Raw genomic sequence first — 18,912 nt, 5'->3', positions numbered from 1 at the left:
TGTGTGTGTGTGTGTGTGTGTGTGTGTGTGTGTGTGTGTGTAACAGCACCTCACATTGACGACCTGGTTCTGCTGCCTTCTCCTGTTCTGCGTCTGCTCAACCTAATCGATGACAGCCACCTGCACAATGAGGATGAATATGAAGGTACAACAGCATGATTTTTACTTTGTTTGTTTCCATATTTTTGTGTTGCTTCTATCCTTCACTGATTTCTCGAAGCTTTATTATTCCATCGCTTGCCTCAGTTAAGTAAAAATGTCGGATTGTCATTCCCAGATATCCTGGAGGACATGAAAGAGGAGTGCCAGAAGTACGGATCCGTGGTTTCTCTGCTCATCCCCAAGGAAAATCCAGGGAAAGGACAGGTGAGTCTTTTTGTCCTTCTAAAGCTGCTTTTTAAACTTTCCTTCTAAACAAATACAGCTTTTTCATACCTTTCAAATGAATTGAAATCTGAGAGGGTTTTAATCTTCCGTCATTTTACAGTTGCTGTATTTTATTAAGAGAAGCCTTGAAGGAAAACATTATAGTTCACACTTCCTTTGCTGCTGCAGGTTTATATTAAAACATGACCGATCTTTTGTTTATTTGCAGACTTTTCGTCTCACTGTATATAAATGTATATCTATAAATGCAGTTCAGAAGATTGATTAATAATGCAGTCATTACAGCAGAAAATGATGACACATTTATTTTAAATTTATTTACCTTTATTTAAACATGAAGTCCCATTAAATCAGATGTTTTATAAAGGAAAATTGTTTGCAGCACATTATCTAAATGAGTTGAAAGCATGTATTCAGCATAGCTGTGAAATACAAACAAATGCACCCACTAAATCTTCATTTCCCTTCTGTCCACAGGTGTTTGTGGAGTATGCCAACTCCAGCGACTGCAAAGAGGCTCAGAGGCTGCTGACAGGCCGCACCTTCGATGGGAAGTTTGTCGTGGCTACCTTCTACCCTCTGAGCGCCTATAAAAGAGGTTACCTCTATCAGACTGTCCAGTGAACTTTTAAATCCTCAATTTACACCTCAGCATAGTTTGCATGTTAAAAACACAACTGCAAAGGTCACCAATGAGTAGCTGCCCTGCAGTTTAAGCTCTTTCAGATATGAGTGAGTGTAGTTCTCCATGCAGTTTTCTACAGCAAATCTGTGTTTCATGCAGAGTGCAAACTGAGCTGTGGTGAGCCTCCGCCTTCAGTCTGTGTGCTCTTTTTATCCATCCAGTGCTTTAATATATACTAGATCTGTCTCATTTAATATCTGTTAGCCAGAGGCCTGCGTTCTGGGGACCGTAGTGCCTGTTTGAGCTTCCGTATCACTTTCATTCACTCATAAAACCTCCCATCAGAGTTCCAAGATGAAAAATTATAGCTGCATTTAAAAACTTCTAAAGGACATCTCACTTGATAAATATATAGATATTGACTTTATTTCATCAGCTTTATACAGAATGCTGTTAAAAACATGTAGCAGATGTTAAGTAGTAATTTAAAGGGAGTTTTATGCATCAAACTCAAAACTAATGACAAAAACACCCTGAGAATCACACCCCTTCAAAGTGAAAATTTACTGTGGTGAAAGCAATCTGTTAATATTGCCTATTTATATATCTTTTTAGGTTAAACATTTTAGAGGAAATGACATGGTACCAGGGGAATATCCAGGTGTCTTCTGCCTGTTTTCAGGGAGATATTATTTGACTAATGCTTCCACTAGCTGGTAGTTTTCACTCACTAACTCACTGCCATTATCTGAGCAAGCCGAGGGGTCTCTGCACCCTCTCCTGTAGCCTTATGCGTCGTAGCCTTTCATTTAAAGCCAATGTGCTCTATTATCTATTTTGATTATTCTCATTGTGTGTGAAACCTTTCAGAAAAACATGCAGTAAGCATAGTTGTTGTTTTTTTTTCACTGCAGCACACAAGCAAGAAAATTAAGAGATAAAACTGAAGAACTAGTAGGTAAATAAGCCTGTGAACAGAAAATGGTTCCAGCAGAGGCGAAAATGTTTTCTAACTTCCTCTAACTTGAGCCAATGATGTGTTCCGTTTACCTCGTAATTTTGTAGTCCGGAGCCAAAGCATTAACCAGATATTGGATGCAGATGTGTGCAGTGGGACATTGGAGATTGCCCTGATCAAGTGGTGTAAAGCCACTACCTGGAGGATATTTGTAGCCTCTTTAATTAGGACTTTTTTTTTAAGACAATCTTGAGTTGGTACAGTCCGTGTTGCTGTCATCACTGTTTTTAAATCTTGCACATTGTGGCTTTTAAAGGCTGTGCAGTACTGTTGCAAGGTGAAGGCTACTGTACTAACTAGATAAGGTTTAATATATGACAAGCTTCCAGTGTGTTGGTGCATGATCCAGGTGATTGATTGTACACTGCCAGCCCAGTGTTGTAGCATCATCGTCCTGTGGTAGTTAGTACTTTTCATACTAAAGCCAGTTTCTTGAAATGCTGCTTTTTGCATGATGAGGGAAAAAAAAGAAATCAAAACAAAACATGTAGCCTTGAGATAAAGATTTCCTGGAGCCAACAAAGTTAATATTTTGCATCTTTTAGCAGCAGGTTTTGGTGTTTTTGCAGTGAAATGTGTTTTTTGTTTTCTTGGTTTTATTCTTTTCCATTACTGGGTTTATAGTAAACACCAAGACCGCTCTGAAAGTATTTTGAAACATCAGACAATTTCTACACAAGTGCCCTATGACATTCACAGGCTAGCTAACTAACCAAAATGCTGCTATGACAGCTGATTGTGCTACAGCGGCATGTGCTTATAGCTAAAGCCTTTGCTGATGCCTTATGAAATAACCTTCCAGCAGTTTTAGTGTCCACACAAATTAAAGTGGACTGTTACCAACAATAACCTGGAACAAATCATTTTTCTCCTTCATTAGTTGCTCACTGCTAATATTTCTTCTTATAGCCTAAGTAGCTATTAATCAAAAGCTCGAAGCTACATTTGACAGTGCAGGTGTTAGCTGCGGTAAACACTAATGCTAATACTGCAAGATTCTAGAAGTGAAATTCCCGTTATATTCTTCATGTTGATTTTGATCGTGAGCTGTAATTTTGTAACCATCCAAAGCAGACTGGCTACAGGCGACAACATTATGAAGCAGTGCTGTGTGCTCCTGTAGAAAGCAGATAGCAACCCTGTTTTAACAAAAAAAGCATTTTATTCATAGTAGAGTAAAATGGGAAAAGAACTACTTCACCCACAATCACGACCTAAATCCTCAAATTCTGACTTGAATCCTTCTTGAAATGGAAAAGCCACAAACAGTGATTCCAGGCAGGAACAAAGCCCTTTACTCTATTGAGAACTTCTACTTTACTACATACGCAAACATCAACTACAAAATATATTGACAGCTATTATTTTACAACACTATGATGGGGAACACGATTAAATTCAAGAAGGCTGAAAGTTGTTTCCTCTGGAATCTGGGGTGTGCCGTGCATTGTGGGATGTCTAGTTCCTTCTCCGTTAAAAGTAACTTATGCGCATATTATTGTACCTTTTTCCTTTTTCCCTTTATTGTTTTTAAGCAAAAATCTTTTTGTGGGTTTTTTTGGGTTGTTTTTTATGATTCCCCTCGTAGCTGGTTGGCTTGGTTCGAGGCTTAAAACTCTTTAACTTTCTGAACAACAACATGTAAAGTGCTTTGAGTGCTTAGAGTAGAAAAGCGCTAAATTCAAACCAGTCCACATCAATGGAGAAAATGAATGGGATATTCACTTCTAAAACCGGAGCTCTTAGAAACATGGGTGGTTACTGTTGAACTAGCAACAGCTAGCAACAAAACACCTTTGATTATATTAAACTGAACAAAGGTTTTTTGTTTTGTTTTTTTGCTCAAAGTTACCCTTACAGTTGACCCATTATGCTTTTCCTTGTTTTCTGCCGCCGAGGGCAGATTTCCATAATATATCTTGTGTTTTGTGAGGGTTTGCTAGTCAGAAGAAATTTGGCTCCAAGGGAGAGGAAATGATTTGTTTCAGACAGGGTGGACTGAAGAGTAAGGCTCAGTATGTGGTAAAAGGAGTTATTCTGAAGAGTGAAACATGCAGTCACTGTATTGGAGTCCAGTCATAATGATATTGAGCTGGCGTAATAAGTCTTCTTTAAAGTCTGGTGTGTGAAAAGCAGCAGCTGGGTATGCTGCTGAAACATAAAAACGTGATAGAAACCAGATGGTGACGTTGATGAGGAGAATAAGTTTATGCATTTATACTCTTCTTTTTTTTTTTTTTAAATATAATCCAATTTCATTTGGATTATACTTAAAATATAAACTGAAAGAGAAACAGCAGCGTTATCCTTGGAAAGGTCTAAAGATGTATTTTTCTACAAACTTTATGTTTTTGCCTGAAATGTGAATTCCAAAGTTGAGAGCATCTCTGTTGAGTTGAGAGCTGAGAGCATCGCTGCCCTGAAATCTTGATTTTTAAAACTTGAGTCCTTCCAACCACTTTATGGTAAAGCAGGTTGTAGATCTGTGGCATGTAAGCACATTATGTAACTGTAAAACAGGGATAAATAAAAAAACACCCCACATCTACTCACCCAGTCAGATTAATTAATTGGCTTACAACGTGTTACAAAGAGAGATTGAATATTGTGAATGAATTCCTTGTTTATGTGGAAAATAGTAAGCTGTTCTCCACCTAAAATGGGCTGTAAGGGTGGTTTCACTACTCATGAATACGACTGGGGCCATCCACAGTTCCTTTTGGACTGCCAGCCACAACACACAATAAACCAGAGAAGCACAGAGACGAAGTTAAAGATGTTCGACTGAAAAAGAACAGAACATGAATCCACACTGTTGTCGTTAAAGCACTGCAACATGGTTAGTTTCATATGTTTTTGTCGTATATAATCAGTTGAGTTGTGGTTTTTACTGTTAGTAGTTTATAGTGAAAAGGGCAAAGCAGGTCTGTCTGTGGCTGCACCTTCAAAATGATAATGTGACCAGCTGGCTTTTATAAACGAATAGAAATACTCGTTGATTTTATGAAGCGTTTGTTACCTGAATGTCTGAGTCCAGTGCTGCTCTTTATTTCACTGGAAGCATGAATATAAAAAGAAAATGCTTCCACAGAGCTGTGAGAGAGAGACGTGGGGGGAATCCTTTGGCAGTTTTAAATGTTTGAGTGGAATATTTATTCAGGTTGCAGTTTTTTTTAAGGTGTTTGCTGATGGTGATGTGAGCTCTATGATGCAGAAACAATGTTTTTTGAGTTTGTTTATGATTTTCTTTAGGTAAACTTGCAGTGTGGAGCTTTGTCTCCCGTGTCTGACAGTGGAAGTCATTTCATCAACACTGTTAACGCATGCTGACCATGATTGTTTTTAGACACATCATCAGAAACTCTTCTTGGAAGTTTCCTAGGTTTTTTCCACTTTCCTCTACTCTCTCTGCATTACTGTGGTTGCTTAACTCTTCAGTTGTGGCAACCCAGTTATTGCTGGGTAGACATAAAACACGTTGCTACCAGTGCATCAAATTTAAAACTCCAGTACTCTATGAGCAATCATAAGCTTAATAAGCTTTGTGTTTAGAAAGACCTTGATTGTCTGCCACAGTCCAGCTTTACATTTTGAGATTGGGTAAAGTTTATTTAGACTTTTGTTTTTTAAAATATTAGTTAAAAAATTTTTTTCTTTGCTCAAGGCAGAAAAGACGCTCAGCGCCGCCTCATGCTGCTGGCACTCGCAGCAACTCGAGCAACTGAAAACGTACGCTGGCCTGAAAGTTATCCACACATGGTTGTCTGGCTGCATTTTTGAAACCCTGCAGATAGGAACTGCATTTATGTACTTTTATCACTCAGAATAGAGCAAAGTGTGAGCAAATCAGAATATCCACGGTGTTGTTACGCCTCCTGTTTACGCCCTCTGAGGCTTGTATCTCTATCTTGTCTCTGAGGCAGCTTCTCACTTAAGACTTAAATCCATTATTTTGTCTTGATAGACTTCTTAGGCACTCAGTTAAGGTTGTTGATTATAAATTTCTTTTCTTCATTTACACGACTGCTTGTTGCAGCACTAATGCACACTACTTTATGTGCGACTGCATTAGTGTTTGAAGTATCTGGTTCTCTGTGTGTGTTTGTGGCATTAGAGCTCCTTCGAGAATTTTATGATGTTGTTCAGCAGAGAAATTAAAAATATTAGGGTTCAGAGGTGGGCGATGATTTTCTTTGTCTTTCTTCCAGTTAGCTGTCCCACTTTTGACCTGCATTTGAGTGTGTGTGCAGAGGATTTTGATCCTTCTTTTTCCCCTTTTTTCCAATTTCATCCTGCCTGCTCTTGTAGTCTTCCATCCTTCTTCCCAAATCCAATGCTGTGATTCAAACGTGGCTCATAAGTGTTTACTTTTCCAACTTTTTTAAGTTGTAAAAAATGAGATTTGTTCTCTGCATATTCCATCTGCTTCACTTAAATTCTGGGTTTGTTTTCCTTGTAGCTGCTAGTGAATCAAGGTGCAGCTTTAAGTCAGTCCATTTTCTATATTTCTGCCATCAAAGATATATTTTTTCACAGTGTACTTAATCTTCACTGCACATTTATTGTGCATCTAGATAGTGTCTTATATGTGTGCACACCTGTGTGGAGGATGAAATAGCAGTGAAAAAGTTAAACGCCTTCTAGCTGTGTGCATGGCGTGATGTGTAATGTGTGCTGGGACTATTCTGCTCCATCAGCATGTGTGTGGTGATATGGCTCTATATACCAGCTTGCTTGCAAAGGCAATCGAAAAATCCTTTGAAATGACAAACAGGGAGTCAGTTTAGAGCTGAAGAGTGAGTGAATATGAAAAAGTGCCGCCAGCTGTTTAATCTTTAACACAACTGTTGTATGATGTCCTGTTACTGAAAGCACATTATCAAAGGAATATCTTGAAATTCTTTACAGCACAGCAGATAAAAGCTGAAGATTAGATCAAATATAAAGAACATCAGCTGCTTCATTTACACAAAACATCAACTGACAGTGAAATGAGCGAGCTAAACGTGAGCAAGAACACTACAACAGTAGAAATGTCCTGTTGGTTCAGGGTTTTTTTTGTTTTTTTGCTGAATTTGAATTTAACATGCTGCATATTGACAAAGTGTTTAGAAAAGTGTTCTTCGTGTGAATAATTGTCATTTTTCTTTTTAAATCTTTTAAAGCTGCAGTAATTGTTTCATTTTCAATCCAAACAATAATTCTACATGGGTTAAGGAAAAAAAAAAAAGCTCTGTGGAGCTGAGGAGACAGTCACTCCTTATGACATCTTTCACGTTACCCTTTGTCATTTGACAACAAAGACACTGATTAGTGCAGCTTTAAAAGTGTGTTTTCTGCACAAACAGGTCCCAGAGGACTGACCTGAGTTTTCTTTTCTTTTTCTTTAATATCTGACCAACTACTGTTGTAAAATCAGGTTTGGGTATAAATGCCAAGCAGGCAGCACAATCTCTGAGGGCTCAGAAATACCAAATCCAGACCGGAGTACCAGCTGAGTGAAACCAAATGATGTGAGAAGCGAGAGAACTTGCACAGTAATTGTTGTCATTTCGAGTCCGAACAAATTTTTTAAAAAAAAAGGTCTTTTAGTGTAATCATTTAAAGAGTCGAAAGACAATCCACAAGACAAGTGTTGCCTTTTGTTTTTGGTTGAGGCCTTCTTGTTGATTTTATGTTTGAGAAGCAGTTTACTGAATGTTAAAGTTAGATGATCTTCCAGAGAGCAGTGGGTCCATTTGAAGCTCAAACCTGACTGATTGCTCATAAATCACAGCGATGTGAGGATTTCTGTCCTCAGTGATGAGTCCTTCTTACTGAATATCCCACCGGTCACTGAAAACAGATGATTGTTTTTGATTGTTACAGATCGTCTGCTTAGAGAAAGCACAATGTAAGAAGGTCACTGTATGCAAGATGCATGCAACACGTGTGAACCTGTGTGTGTTAATCCATTCTATAGAGCCTTCCAGATCACAGTAACCCATGGCACTCACTGTGTTTGAGTGTATCACAATAAAAACAATGCTTGACTTGAAACTGCAGTCTGTCTGGTGTTTCGGGACTCGGGATTTTCTCTCTTTTTCTCTCAGAAGTCTTAAAAAGACCCCTATATGTAGAACAAATGTTCATTTAACAGTCCAAAATGAAAGATGGTTGTTATGTCCAGTATAAAATGATATTTAATAAATTACATCACTGGGATAAAAAGTCAATTTGTGTTTTTTCTGCGGTTCATTCTGTCCAGTAATATGGAGTGGAATGCCTCTTAGTGGTCACTGTTGGAACTGCAGTCAGCAGGTATGGCGAGAAACCATCTCAGCATGGTTCAAACTCAGGAATTCCATTGACCAGATTGATGAGGTTTGGTTAGAGATCCTCTAAGGTCTTGTACATTAGTAATGAGGTAATTGTATTAAGAACTGAAGATGCCTCGTGGATAAGAGGTGAAAATCTTCAAAAAAACCAACAACTTGAAGTCCAGTCGCCTTTTTCTCAAGCTCTTAAGACTAAAGGTAATTGTGTCGTTAAACTTAAAATCCAGGTTATTCACCTTTGAAAATCTAAAAACTAATGCTTTGATTCCCAAACCTTTTCCTAGGTTACTTTCCCCAAAAATATTTCTCCAACTCAATGGGAGGATCCAGAATAATGTTCAGGTAAAAACGCATATCATCAGCCAATCCTTTGTGTAATTTATTTTGGTTTACTTAATTCCCTCATTCTAATTTCACTGATGCACCTCAGCCATCAGCGTTGGACATGTGTCCTGCGTTCTGCACTTACCACCTGAACCAAAGCATTTACAGTAGTGTAAACACAGGTAAATTAAATTTTAGATGGACATGCATACATGCGTACACATCGATGGTTAGGGTTCAGAACCAGGGAAAAAACACTGATAATCCCCTGATGTGTATTAGTTGTGTCCAGCATTAAAAATAAATGACTAAACATCCTGACCTGATTCTCCCAGGAGTCTTGTGAAAACAGAGTCAACGTCACTAAATATCTTTCTTCTTTTCACTCATGACCCCAGTTTCACTCCCCATCCATTTTATATGCCACTATTGTATGTCATTAACTTTGTGTCATTGCTCCAGTAGTGCTTTTTTGTGTCTATCACTTTTATCTTCTCTTCTCCTTCCTTTCCCGATTGTGGCAGATGGCTGCTTTCCATGCACCTGCTTCTATGAGGGAATTTTTCCCACCACTTCTAGTGGATTTCTCTATAATTTTCCATGTTGTCATTTTACATTATAAAACTCCCTGAGATGTTGTGTTGTAGCGCTGAAGATATAACTGATGTCAGAAAGTGGACAAATGCTATAAAGACAAATGCTGTCAGATTTTATTTAATTCAAAGTCCGATTGCACTTAGTGACAATCTGATTAAACAATTGCTGAAATCACTGATTCACTCATATTGTAGTTTCTGTTCTGGCCACTGTCACATGTTTCCTTTGACTGCCCATCACGGTGTAGAGAAAGGAGGTGATACATCTTTACTTGGTTGCTCCTGTAATAAAAAAGAAATTTAATGTGGATTTGATCAAATTTTCTTTAGACTAATCAGCACAGAAAGGACACAGTAACAACTGAAGATGTGCTGACTCTGTTTTAGTCGTACTCACTTCCACGAATCCAGATATGTTATGAATGATCACCCCCTCCTGCTGTCTCTTCATCTTATTCGTCCTCCAGGCTTTCCCCACAATCAGCATGGAAACCACCAGCATGAGTCCTGCCACTGATCCAGCGATAGCTATGACTACAGTGGTGTTATTGACAGCTCCCTGTGGAGCTGCTTGATCTGCTGCCTTTATCGGTCTCTCATCACCATGGACGACAGAGTCGGGCATAGGCTGCGGCTTCAACAAGTCCGATAGATCTGAGGGAAGACAAAAATGGCAAGGCTAACCAAACAGGGGTGGGTCATAATATTTGTCTCAGAATTGTAATTCTGATCAAAACATTGTGTTTCCCATCTGTTGTCTAAAAGCTTCCTCACCTTCCAGACTGAAGAGGAAGAAGGCGTCGTCTCCTTTGATGAAGTATCTGCTCCTCAGTCTGTCGTGGGTGATGAAGCTACTTGTTCCAAACCCTGGGCCTCGATAGTAATAACTGCCATCAGACTCAGTTATTTTAGAGCCCACAATCTTGGGATTATCCCAGAAGAACTCAGTACCTGGAGAGAAAACATGGAAACGCAACAGCTCACTGAAAACACGGAATGACTTGGCAAATAATTAGTTAACCTGTTGCCCTGCTTCTTACCATCAGAGGACATCTTCGCAGGGTCTGTTGTGATCATTCGGTTCATGTTCATGTGCTGCCTGATGTCGGACTGCTGATCCATCAAGGTCATGGTTGCTTGGTGCCATGGACATGGCCACTTGAGATTGTCGTCATTGGGGCCTGAGGTCAGGTGGAAGTAGATGGCCATATACCCTGGATTGCTACTTTGCCCGTTTAGGTAAACACCTACCTGAAGAGGGCAGGGCAATATGAAGCTACCACAGGGTTTCCACGTTCATTACCTAATGTACACTGGTTCAAAAACCTTTTGTTTCTCTCCCATTTGAAAAAGACAGGCTCTAAAATAGTGACTAAATGTATTTGAACGTCATAAATAAACAAAAACAGTGTTTTATTTATTATGGAGTACTTTGAAGTGTTTCCAGTTATTTTTAATGCAACAGAATTAAAAAGATATATAAATATTAAATAGTAATTTACCTGGAAGGTGTAACCTGTTGGTGACACGAAGCGAGGGCTGCTCATTTTCTTTCCAGCTGGTGTGGTGGCCAGCAGCTCGTTGATGCCACGGATGTGCCAGATGTGATGAGGACACTTTGTGGATGACAGGTTAATGTCATCCAAAGAGAAACCTCCCTTTGATGGATTCATTCCCCTCACGCCCTCGAAAACCACTCGGGCCTTCTGCGTCACGTTCAGGTTGATGTTATGCAGTTCCCAGGAGCCCATGACACCTCCTGCAAAGATGGAAGAACAGATGTTAATTCTTAATTTATCAATTATATCCAAACTTTAACACATCCGTGTATAAAGTTTTTCATTCATTTAAAACTCAATTTAATTGTTCTTTTTACAAATCTCGGTTAAATGTATTGATGCTTTCGCTAAGTGTCACCAAATTCAGAACTTTCCAAATCACACCTTTAACAATAACCTTCACAATCACAACTCGGTCTGTATGTCATTTCTTACCTGAAATGCTGTGGAAGAGCTTCATTTTCCCGTTGGGGTTGGCCTTGTCGTACTCTCTCACCCAGATGTTGAGAACATCATCGTCTGCCCCGGAGTTATAGAGGAAGAACTGCAGACACTGGGCTCCAGATTTGGGATAAAGCCAGCGACTCTCCAGAAAAGCACGCTCGCCAGGTAGTGCAGAGGCTGTGCTGAAGTGCATGAAGTAACCTTTCCCTGGACAGCAAAAATCAATGGTGATATTAAGTATCAACATTGTGATGTTACAGTAAATCTGATTGCCTGTGAAAGACAAATAATTGTTGAAATACTGTGTTTCAAACAACTACAGATGCTTGTTGCATCTCTCTTCTTTTTAAGGCATCTGCTTCTTCTTTTGTCTTTTTCTTTTGCCCAGTTTCCTCAGATTTTTTAATGACTCAACATCTTGAGATATGCCAAATTATCAGCTAATTGAGAATCAACTTCTTGGTGCAAAAACATTAGTATTTTTCCTAGGTTTGACTAAAGAAGTTGAAACAAATTATGTGTTTTTGCAACAGACTTCTAGTAACAAAGTGCCTACGGGTCCAATTTAAATGGTTTCTTTGCTAAATTTTCTGTTTTGTGTAGACACAACACTAGTCCATCAAATTAGTTAAGTGCTTTTAATGCTTAAATGAATAATAGGTCAGTGGTTAGTGGTTCAACAAACAACAAAGCATTCTGCTTACAATGGTCATGTAGCAGGACTGAACTGAAACTGAGTGAAAAAGCAGCCAATGACGAAAGAATGAACAATTATTGCTCAACACCACTTTAAAAAGATTATTTGATATTATTATTTTGATTATGGAATCAAAATATAGAGAAATTAGGAGTGTCATGAGAATTTTGCCAAGTACTGTACAGACTAGGCAGTAGCAGTAGTACCTAGAGGGTACTACCTCAGTAGCAAGCAGTTGTGCACCTTAAAGGTACAATAAAGTACTTTATTTTCTGAATGTTTTAAATCTTTCACATTGAAAAACCTTCCAATCTGTTTGTGAAGTCCTACAAACATTTTTCTCATTGCTTTCTCTATATAACAACAGGATATAGGTTTGAAGATTCTTAGCAGGCATCAGTTTTTATTCTCTTGATGTACCACTGGTATTAAAGCAGTGGGATACTGGGTTTGTCTTTTTGTTGTTAGCACAGCAGTAGTTCAACTTAACGAATAGAAAACCAAATACAGAATGATTCTCTCTTTTAGTGAGATCAGTACTGAAGCATTTTATCCTTGCCGAGTTTATCGTATAAACACTTGCAAGTTATTTTTCTAACAAACTAAGCGTGTTTTTGTGAAAACAATAAATCCCTTTATCTTGATTCCAGTCTGAACTTTGCACAGGTCACTGCTGTAAATCACCTCGGCTCTCTTTGTTTTTCAGATACATGTAACCAAAGCAGTAGCTCTTAACTCAGATAAGAGCACCCAGGTAATCATTCCTTGGAACTCTCAACATCTCTCTTCAGACATCCCCACCCTCCACAAACCAGAGTCCAGTTTTTGAAAGTGCACTAAATGTTTTTGTAGTGCAAACTATTTATTTAACTAAGGGAGAACTGTTGGGATTAAGAATCCCTTTGTGCATGGAAAGATCCTTCCATGAAGGCTTAGCATAATAACACACATTTTTGTGATTATTCATGGTTACCTTTGCATTGTCCCAAATTGGTGAAATCAGTCTCAGGTCCTCCAGCCACTGAAGCAAGCTGCTCCCACTTTGCATCGCCAGAGCCCTGAATCATCCCGCAGATGTTCTCCTCCTCAAAATTACAGCTGTCCACAAAGGTGGAAGACGTGGCTGTTGATAAGATAAGATAAGATAAGATAACCTTTATTAGTCCCACACGTGGGAAATTTGTTTTGTAACAGCAGGAGTGGACAGTGCAAAAGTTATGAGGCAAAAATTAGAATACAATAAGAATAAATACAGTACACAACTGTACAGAATAGAATAAAATACTATATACAGTAGAATAAAATAGAATAAATATACAATAAGATAAAAATAGAATACAAATACAAATACTATATACAACTGAGTAAAAATACAACGATGACAGAAAGGATTATTGCACTTAGTATTATTGCATATGTATGGATGTGTGTGCTTGATCAGTTAAAGTCTTTGTTGTGGAGTCTGACAGCAGTGGGGAGGAAAGACCTGCGAAATCTCTCCGTCCCACACTGTGGGTGCCGCAGTCTCCCACTGAAGGAGCTGCTCAGTGCTGTCACAGTCTGCTGCATGGGGTGGGAGATGTTGTCCATCAGGGATGACAGCTTAGCCGCCATTCTCCTGTCACTCACCACCTCCACTGGGTCCAGAGGGCATCCTAGAACAGAGCTGGCCCTTCGGATCACCCTGTTCAGTCTCTTCCTGTCCCCAGCAGAGATGCTGCCGCCCCAGCAGACCACACCATAAAAGATAGCAGAAGCCACAACAGAGTCATAGAAGGTCTTCAGGAGTGGGCCCTCCACTCCAAACGACCTGAGTCTCCGCAGCAGGTACAGCCTGCTCTGCCCTTTCCTGTAGAGGGCGTCTGAGTTATGAGTCCAGTCCAGTCTGTTGTTCAGATGAACAATAGACTGAGAGGAAGCAATCACACTTTCACTGCTCGATCTACAGACAGAACACTGCCATTTCCCCTCTTTACAAAAAATACGTTTTAACTTTGGGGAAAAGAGATGGCTAAAATTGAGAAATTAGCAAAAAGGAGAGGAAGCTGACACTTTTAATATAAGGTCTTTAAGGTTTATTGGTATAATTTCATAATCAATATATTCTAATTATATTATATCATAGTATAGACTTACATTTTAACTACTGATTTTATCTACTGTTCTGATTTTATCTACTGTTTTTTTAATCAATTTTAAATCATGCTTTTTATTGTTTTTGTTTTTTAGTGTCTCTGTAAAGCACTTCGAATCGCCTTGTTGTTGAATCGTGCTATATAAATAAACTTGCCTTGCCTTGCCTAGTATAATATTTTTATTTTATGGAAACTTGTTTTGCAAGAGTTATTGATGTGCTCCGCTCTCTTCAGCTGTGTTATCACAGATCCAAGTTTTATTGGGCTGCATTGAAGTCTGTTAAAAAGAAACAAAGTGCTGATAAAGAGCCTGACAACTAAGTTGTGATAATGCAGATAAACAGCAAGAGTACAACCATCCACATGTGGCTATATTATGTATCATAATAGTACAAAAAGCTTCTAGGTCTAGAAAACAACTCGCAGACTTCCAGAGCTCCTGTGTGTTGACCTGAAGACGGGAAACAAATCGGCACCTGTGCCTTACATAACACTGTACAGTGTAGCTTGAGGGAAGTTAATCTGTTGATTAAACTATGGTTTACTATTAAACTATGAAGACTGATTATGGTTTATTGTCCAAGATTATCAGTGTATAATCTCATCATTTTCTGCCAGACAGACTTTAATCTGTGCAACACTGCTTGGTTATCATTGCACATTGGTTTTAATGAACTGATTCAATTTATTGTTTGTTCAAAGTGCTATCGGTCACTGTAGATTCAATATACGTGTAGAATTTTTATCTACTGTTTTACAACAACACCCATAATGTGTTATGAATTTAAATATTGTTTCCCATCTTCATGCTTCTTCCCATCTTGATGTTCAGCTGATGATGACTTAAGAAAAACATGAAGATATGAAAATGCTGAAAATGAGCTAGATTAGCTTTCGCTGCACACAGAACACAAAGAGCAAATGTTTCTTTCATGCTTTGTTTCATGATCTGTGCTTAGACATCTTTAGAGTTCCTACTTGGAATCTCATGTTTTTCAGTTCTGTTTGTCTGCTACACTATGCACAAATTACCACATGAACTTTGCAGAACTTGTTGTTTGGGTTGAGTATGGGTGAATTTTAAATTTCCTTGCCATAATTGTCTAAATTGTTGGAAAATGCTCAAAGAGTCACCACAAACAACAACCTCTTAAAATATTTTCAGTTTTCGCTCCATTTAATACAATAATAATCTATTTCAGGGGATTTTATCGAGTCCAACGTGTTAGCTTAGCATGCTAATCCACATTAGAGTGACTAAAGAGATTTTTATTGCATGACACGATTAGTATTTCATTTGGTTAAATATAGTTCTAAGAAAAAAAGGCCATTAACACTTAATTTATGACATTAATAGTTCATTAGCACTCACTAGTTTTTGTGGTGTGGAATGTTTTCTTCCTCACCTTTGAATATTCTGTACAGTTTCTGCATTTCTTGTACTATATGTGATTCATTTCTGACAAGTTGTCATGACTCACTGCAGTTGTAGAGGCGGTTGAGCTTAGTTAGGTCACTAGAACTGAACCCCATCCTCTGGCCAATCACATCCATGAAGTGGGGGATCTTTGTGACGATGGTCGGCTCTGAGCCGATGTTGAAGGCCGTCTTGCTGTAGTGCATCACAGAACCATAGTCATAGGGAACCCCCAGTGCACTGGACACTGTGTCATCATATGTGTTGAAGTTGTGCTCTTTACCTGAGGAATACCAAGAAGAAATTACCCTTATTTGACACAATATTTCAGTTGTCTGTCATTATTCTGACAACAGGGATATAAGAGAAACACAAACTCCTAATGGTTGTCTAATCTAATTCTAGATTAAATGAGGTGTAATTCACACTTGTCACTCTTACCGGACTGAATCTGATTCCAAATGATGTCGACGTAGTCGTCACGGTCAGCTCTGGACTGCTCGTGCCAGAAGCCAAGAGCATGCAGGAACTCATGTTCAACTGTTCCCAGCCTATCACAGTTACTACCAATGGAAAGCTCCTGCTTCCCCACATGCCGGTTGCCAACAGAGGAGTAGCATCTGTAGAGGAAGAAATCTAGAAGTACAAATCTCTAAACACACAGATCTCCAGTCTTCCAGGCTCAACTCACAAACTGCGTGACTATTAGCAGAAGGCAAACAGGTAATACAATTAAAGCTACCACTAATAATGTAATTTATCACTTAATTATTATCTTTTTTTAGATTTTGTAATTGATTTCATTTACCAGTTACTGGTTATGTCAAGTATTATGAATTATGTTTATTTATGTCACCAAGTTGTGTAAACGTTTATGAAAATATTTTGTATCATAAACCATAGTAATATATATATATTTTTTTAATATATTAGAACCATATTTATAAGGAATGGTCATGGGAATGATTACCAAATGTTATTGTAGTTTCTTTAACAAGCCACCAGATGGTTGAAGGCTGACTCACCCATTGCCTTTAAAAACAGAGATATAGTTCTCCTCTCCTTTCCACGGCGAGAAATCAATGCAGGTCTTCAGTCTGTACTGATCAAAAGCCTTCAGGATCACTCCCTTTGCATTCATCTCTACAAAGTGCAAAATAAAATAGAGAAGCATAATGATTTGGTGCATAGAGTCACAACTGCTGTGAATGAGAGTTTCCAGAATGTCTTACCCAGGCTGTCCTCTAAGTAGTAGGGGATGATTGTTGGCCAGCGATATTGATCACCTATGATGGAGTTTCTGTCGGATGTCTAAAGGGAAACACGAATACTGTTATGTTGTAAAAATGCCTGCTAAGCCAGTGAACCTTCTTTTATCCTGCTTTAAGACTCTACTAATTACTAAAATTTAAAAAACTCATTTAATGATGTAATATGACTTGAAACTAGTGTTCGAGCCTATAATGAAAACTACAAACAACTGGATGTTTTTTTGCAAGCAGAAGAGACGCCATCTGCGTGCCATTAAAAGAATATGCAGATTTAAATCATTTTAGCACTGCCATCACTTTTCTGACCAAGAATTTATGGTCATCTTCTATATGCAGTCTATCTGTGTTTTCATTATGTTAAATATCATGTGCTGGTTCACTGACATCAATAGAAGGAGATGTTAAGTTCCTAATTTGGTCCTATAAGCTATTTCAGAAGATAAATAAATCCAAAGTGACCAAATATAACATCCACAACTGGGGCTAAAATGAGTCCACAAACCGAAAACACTAGAATCCAGTCCGGCAGGAAACGGTACAACATGACAAAGTACTGAGGGCAGACAGAAACCATAAATACACAGAAGATAACAACGGACATGGAAACAGAAACAAAAGAAAACACAGCTTGCAACAACCAAAGTCACAACACAGGAAATTTAATTAAAATTTGAACACAAGAAACAAATGACTATCAAAATAAAACAGGAAGCGACTAAAAAGGAAATCTCTATCATCTTGGACAAAGATTTGGCAAGATACAGGAAGACACTAGGAACGCTAGACTAATTAAAACACAAACAATCAAAATTCGAAACAATCCTAAACACTAACAGAAACAAGATTACAAAGATGGTAAAAACTCCAGACTTAACACAGTGGCACTACTAAAATATAGAAAAACCCAAAAGAAATAAAAATATAAAACTCAGGCTTTTCATGACAAAGGATAAACTCACTTTTTCCTGAATAATATCTCCTTCCAACAGGTCCAGCCCAGCCGCTAAAGGGAAAACAATAAAATAATTTCACCGACTCCTCAGAGAGAGACATTATCAAGCAAAATGAAACAAGAACAGTGAACGAGAACAAACCTTCATTGACGTTAATGATGTCCCAGTCATGGCCTTCGTCAACATCAATTTCTGCAGGTAAGGAATCAGTGATAATAAGATAAAAGGCCTGTGAACTCTAATAACATGAACACAGAATTGGCTGAAAATGGTTGTTTTACTATGGCATTAATATCCAGACAAGAGTAATACAAAGAAGTATATGGAACAGTGACATTATAAGTCCAACATTCCTTCAGTAACATCACCACCTAAAACATAAGGTTTAGCTCACCTGTATCACCGGTTAGTTTGGCTGCTGTCTGTAAAGTAAATTAGAAGGCACAACAATCAATCAACAGAGAAGACTTTAATATTATCCCCGTGAAACTGAATGGACTCAAATCTTGCCTGGAAATGTAATAGATACTTTCATTGTATCCACATGAAGAGGTTCTCTTACCAAACCCAGAGCAAACAGCAGAATGATCCACCTGAGCTTCATGGTTCCAGCTGCAGGGCGATGCTCTCTGAAGGCCTGCTGTGTCTCAACTAAAGCTGTTAACCCGTTTTTGTGCTGAAGAATTTCACGATCATTTTATGACTCAGGTTGTTAAAGACTGTGTGGTTACATAATTCATTATAAATTCCATCCATCCATTTTCTACTGCTTATCTGAGTTCAACTCATGGCGTCAGGAATCCAAACACTTATCTGGTGTTGTTGGAGCGACAGTAAATAACAGGTTTGAATTTTTGAAGTTTAGAAGCACAGGAGAGACTCACAGATGCAGATGCGGCTTTACCTCGGAGAGACAGTGACACAGATTTAAGATAAGATAAGACTTTATTGATCCCACGACAGGGAAATGTTTGCATTACCTCAGCTCAGGTACAGATATCAGAAGGAAATACAAAAATACAAATAAGTACCTGCACATGTCCATACACATGGAAGGTCCATTATGCATGAAGTGGTGACCGTGGATGTTCACAGTGTCCAGTGAGTCGTGACATCGTAATTGAGGAGTTATAAAGTCTAACTGCTGTTGGCGTGAATGATCTGCGAAA

The 18,912-nt window shown here is 38.5% G+C and overlaps 2 protein-coding genes across 2 annotated transcripts in view; one reads left to right on the top strand and one right to left on the bottom strand.

The window, feature by feature from the left end:
• uhmk1 (U2AF homology motif (UHM) kinase 1) overlaps positions 1 to 7,598 on the top strand; it is an 11,788-nt gene extending 4,190 nt beyond the window's left edge. Inside the window, exons 7-9 of the mRNA XM_005919860.3 lie at positions 47 to 145; positions 278 to 366; positions 865 to 7,598. Of these exons, the coding sequence (XP_005919922.1) occupies positions 47 to 145; positions 278 to 366; positions 865 to 1,011 (335 nt within the window). The 3' untranslated portion in view covers positions 1,012 to 7,598. The remainder of the gene's footprint in view (positions 1 to 46; positions 146 to 277; positions 367 to 864) is intronic.
• A 1,525-nt stretch (positions 7,599 to 9,123) lies between these two features.
• Positions 9,124 to 18,702, bottom strand: mep1ba (meprin A subunit beta a). The gene is made up of 15 exons (XM_005919857.3): positions 18,306 to 18,702; positions 18,138 to 18,165; positions 17,885 to 17,935; positions 17,750 to 17,793; positions 16,752 to 16,830; positions 16,545 to 16,662; positions 15,961 to 16,139; positions 15,584 to 15,802; positions 12,941 to 13,090; positions 11,262 to 11,477; positions 10,770 to 11,026; positions 10,308 to 10,518; positions 10,042 to 10,218; positions 9,665 to 9,921; positions 9,124 to 9,549 (listed from the first exon to the last, which is right to left on the bottom strand). The coding sequence occupies exons 1-15, from the start codon at positions 18,345 to 18,347 to the stop codon at positions 9,505 to 9,507; spliced, it is 2,073 nt and encodes a 690-aa protein (XP_005919919.1). The 5' UTR covers positions 18,348 to 18,702; the 3' UTR covers positions 9,124 to 9,504.
• Between the last annotated feature and the right edge of the window lie 210 nt (positions 18,703 to 18,912).

This window comes from Haplochromis burtoni, unplaced genomic scaffold (genome assembly GCF_018398535.1).
Source record: "Haplochromis burtoni strain Fernald_Lab_line unplaced genomic scaffold, NCSU_Asbu1 Contig_13, whole genome shotgun sequence".
NCBI classification, from domain to species: domain Eukaryota; kingdom Metazoa; phylum Chordata; class Actinopteri; order Cichliformes; family Cichlidae; genus Haplochromis; species Haplochromis burtoni.
Note: the sequence above shows the minus strand (reverse complement) of the source record. Positions and strands in the feature narration are given on the sequence as shown.

What these genes read in the sequence shown, in the direction of transcription:
- mep1ba (XM_005919857.3), bottom strand. Translation starts at nt 18,347, where the DNA reads ATGAAGCTCAGGTGGATCATTCTGCTGTTTGCTCTGGGTTTG. An exon ending in TGCTGTTTGCTCTGGGTTTG is followed by an intron (nt 18,166 to 18,305) that starts GTAAGAGAACCT and finishes TTTACTTTACAG; the next exon opens with ACAGCAGCCAAACTAACCGG. An exon ending in CAACCGCCTCTACAACTGCA is followed by an intron (nt 13,091 to 15,583) that starts GTGAGTCATGAC and finishes TCTTATCAACAG; the next exon opens with CCACGTCTTCCACCTTTGTG.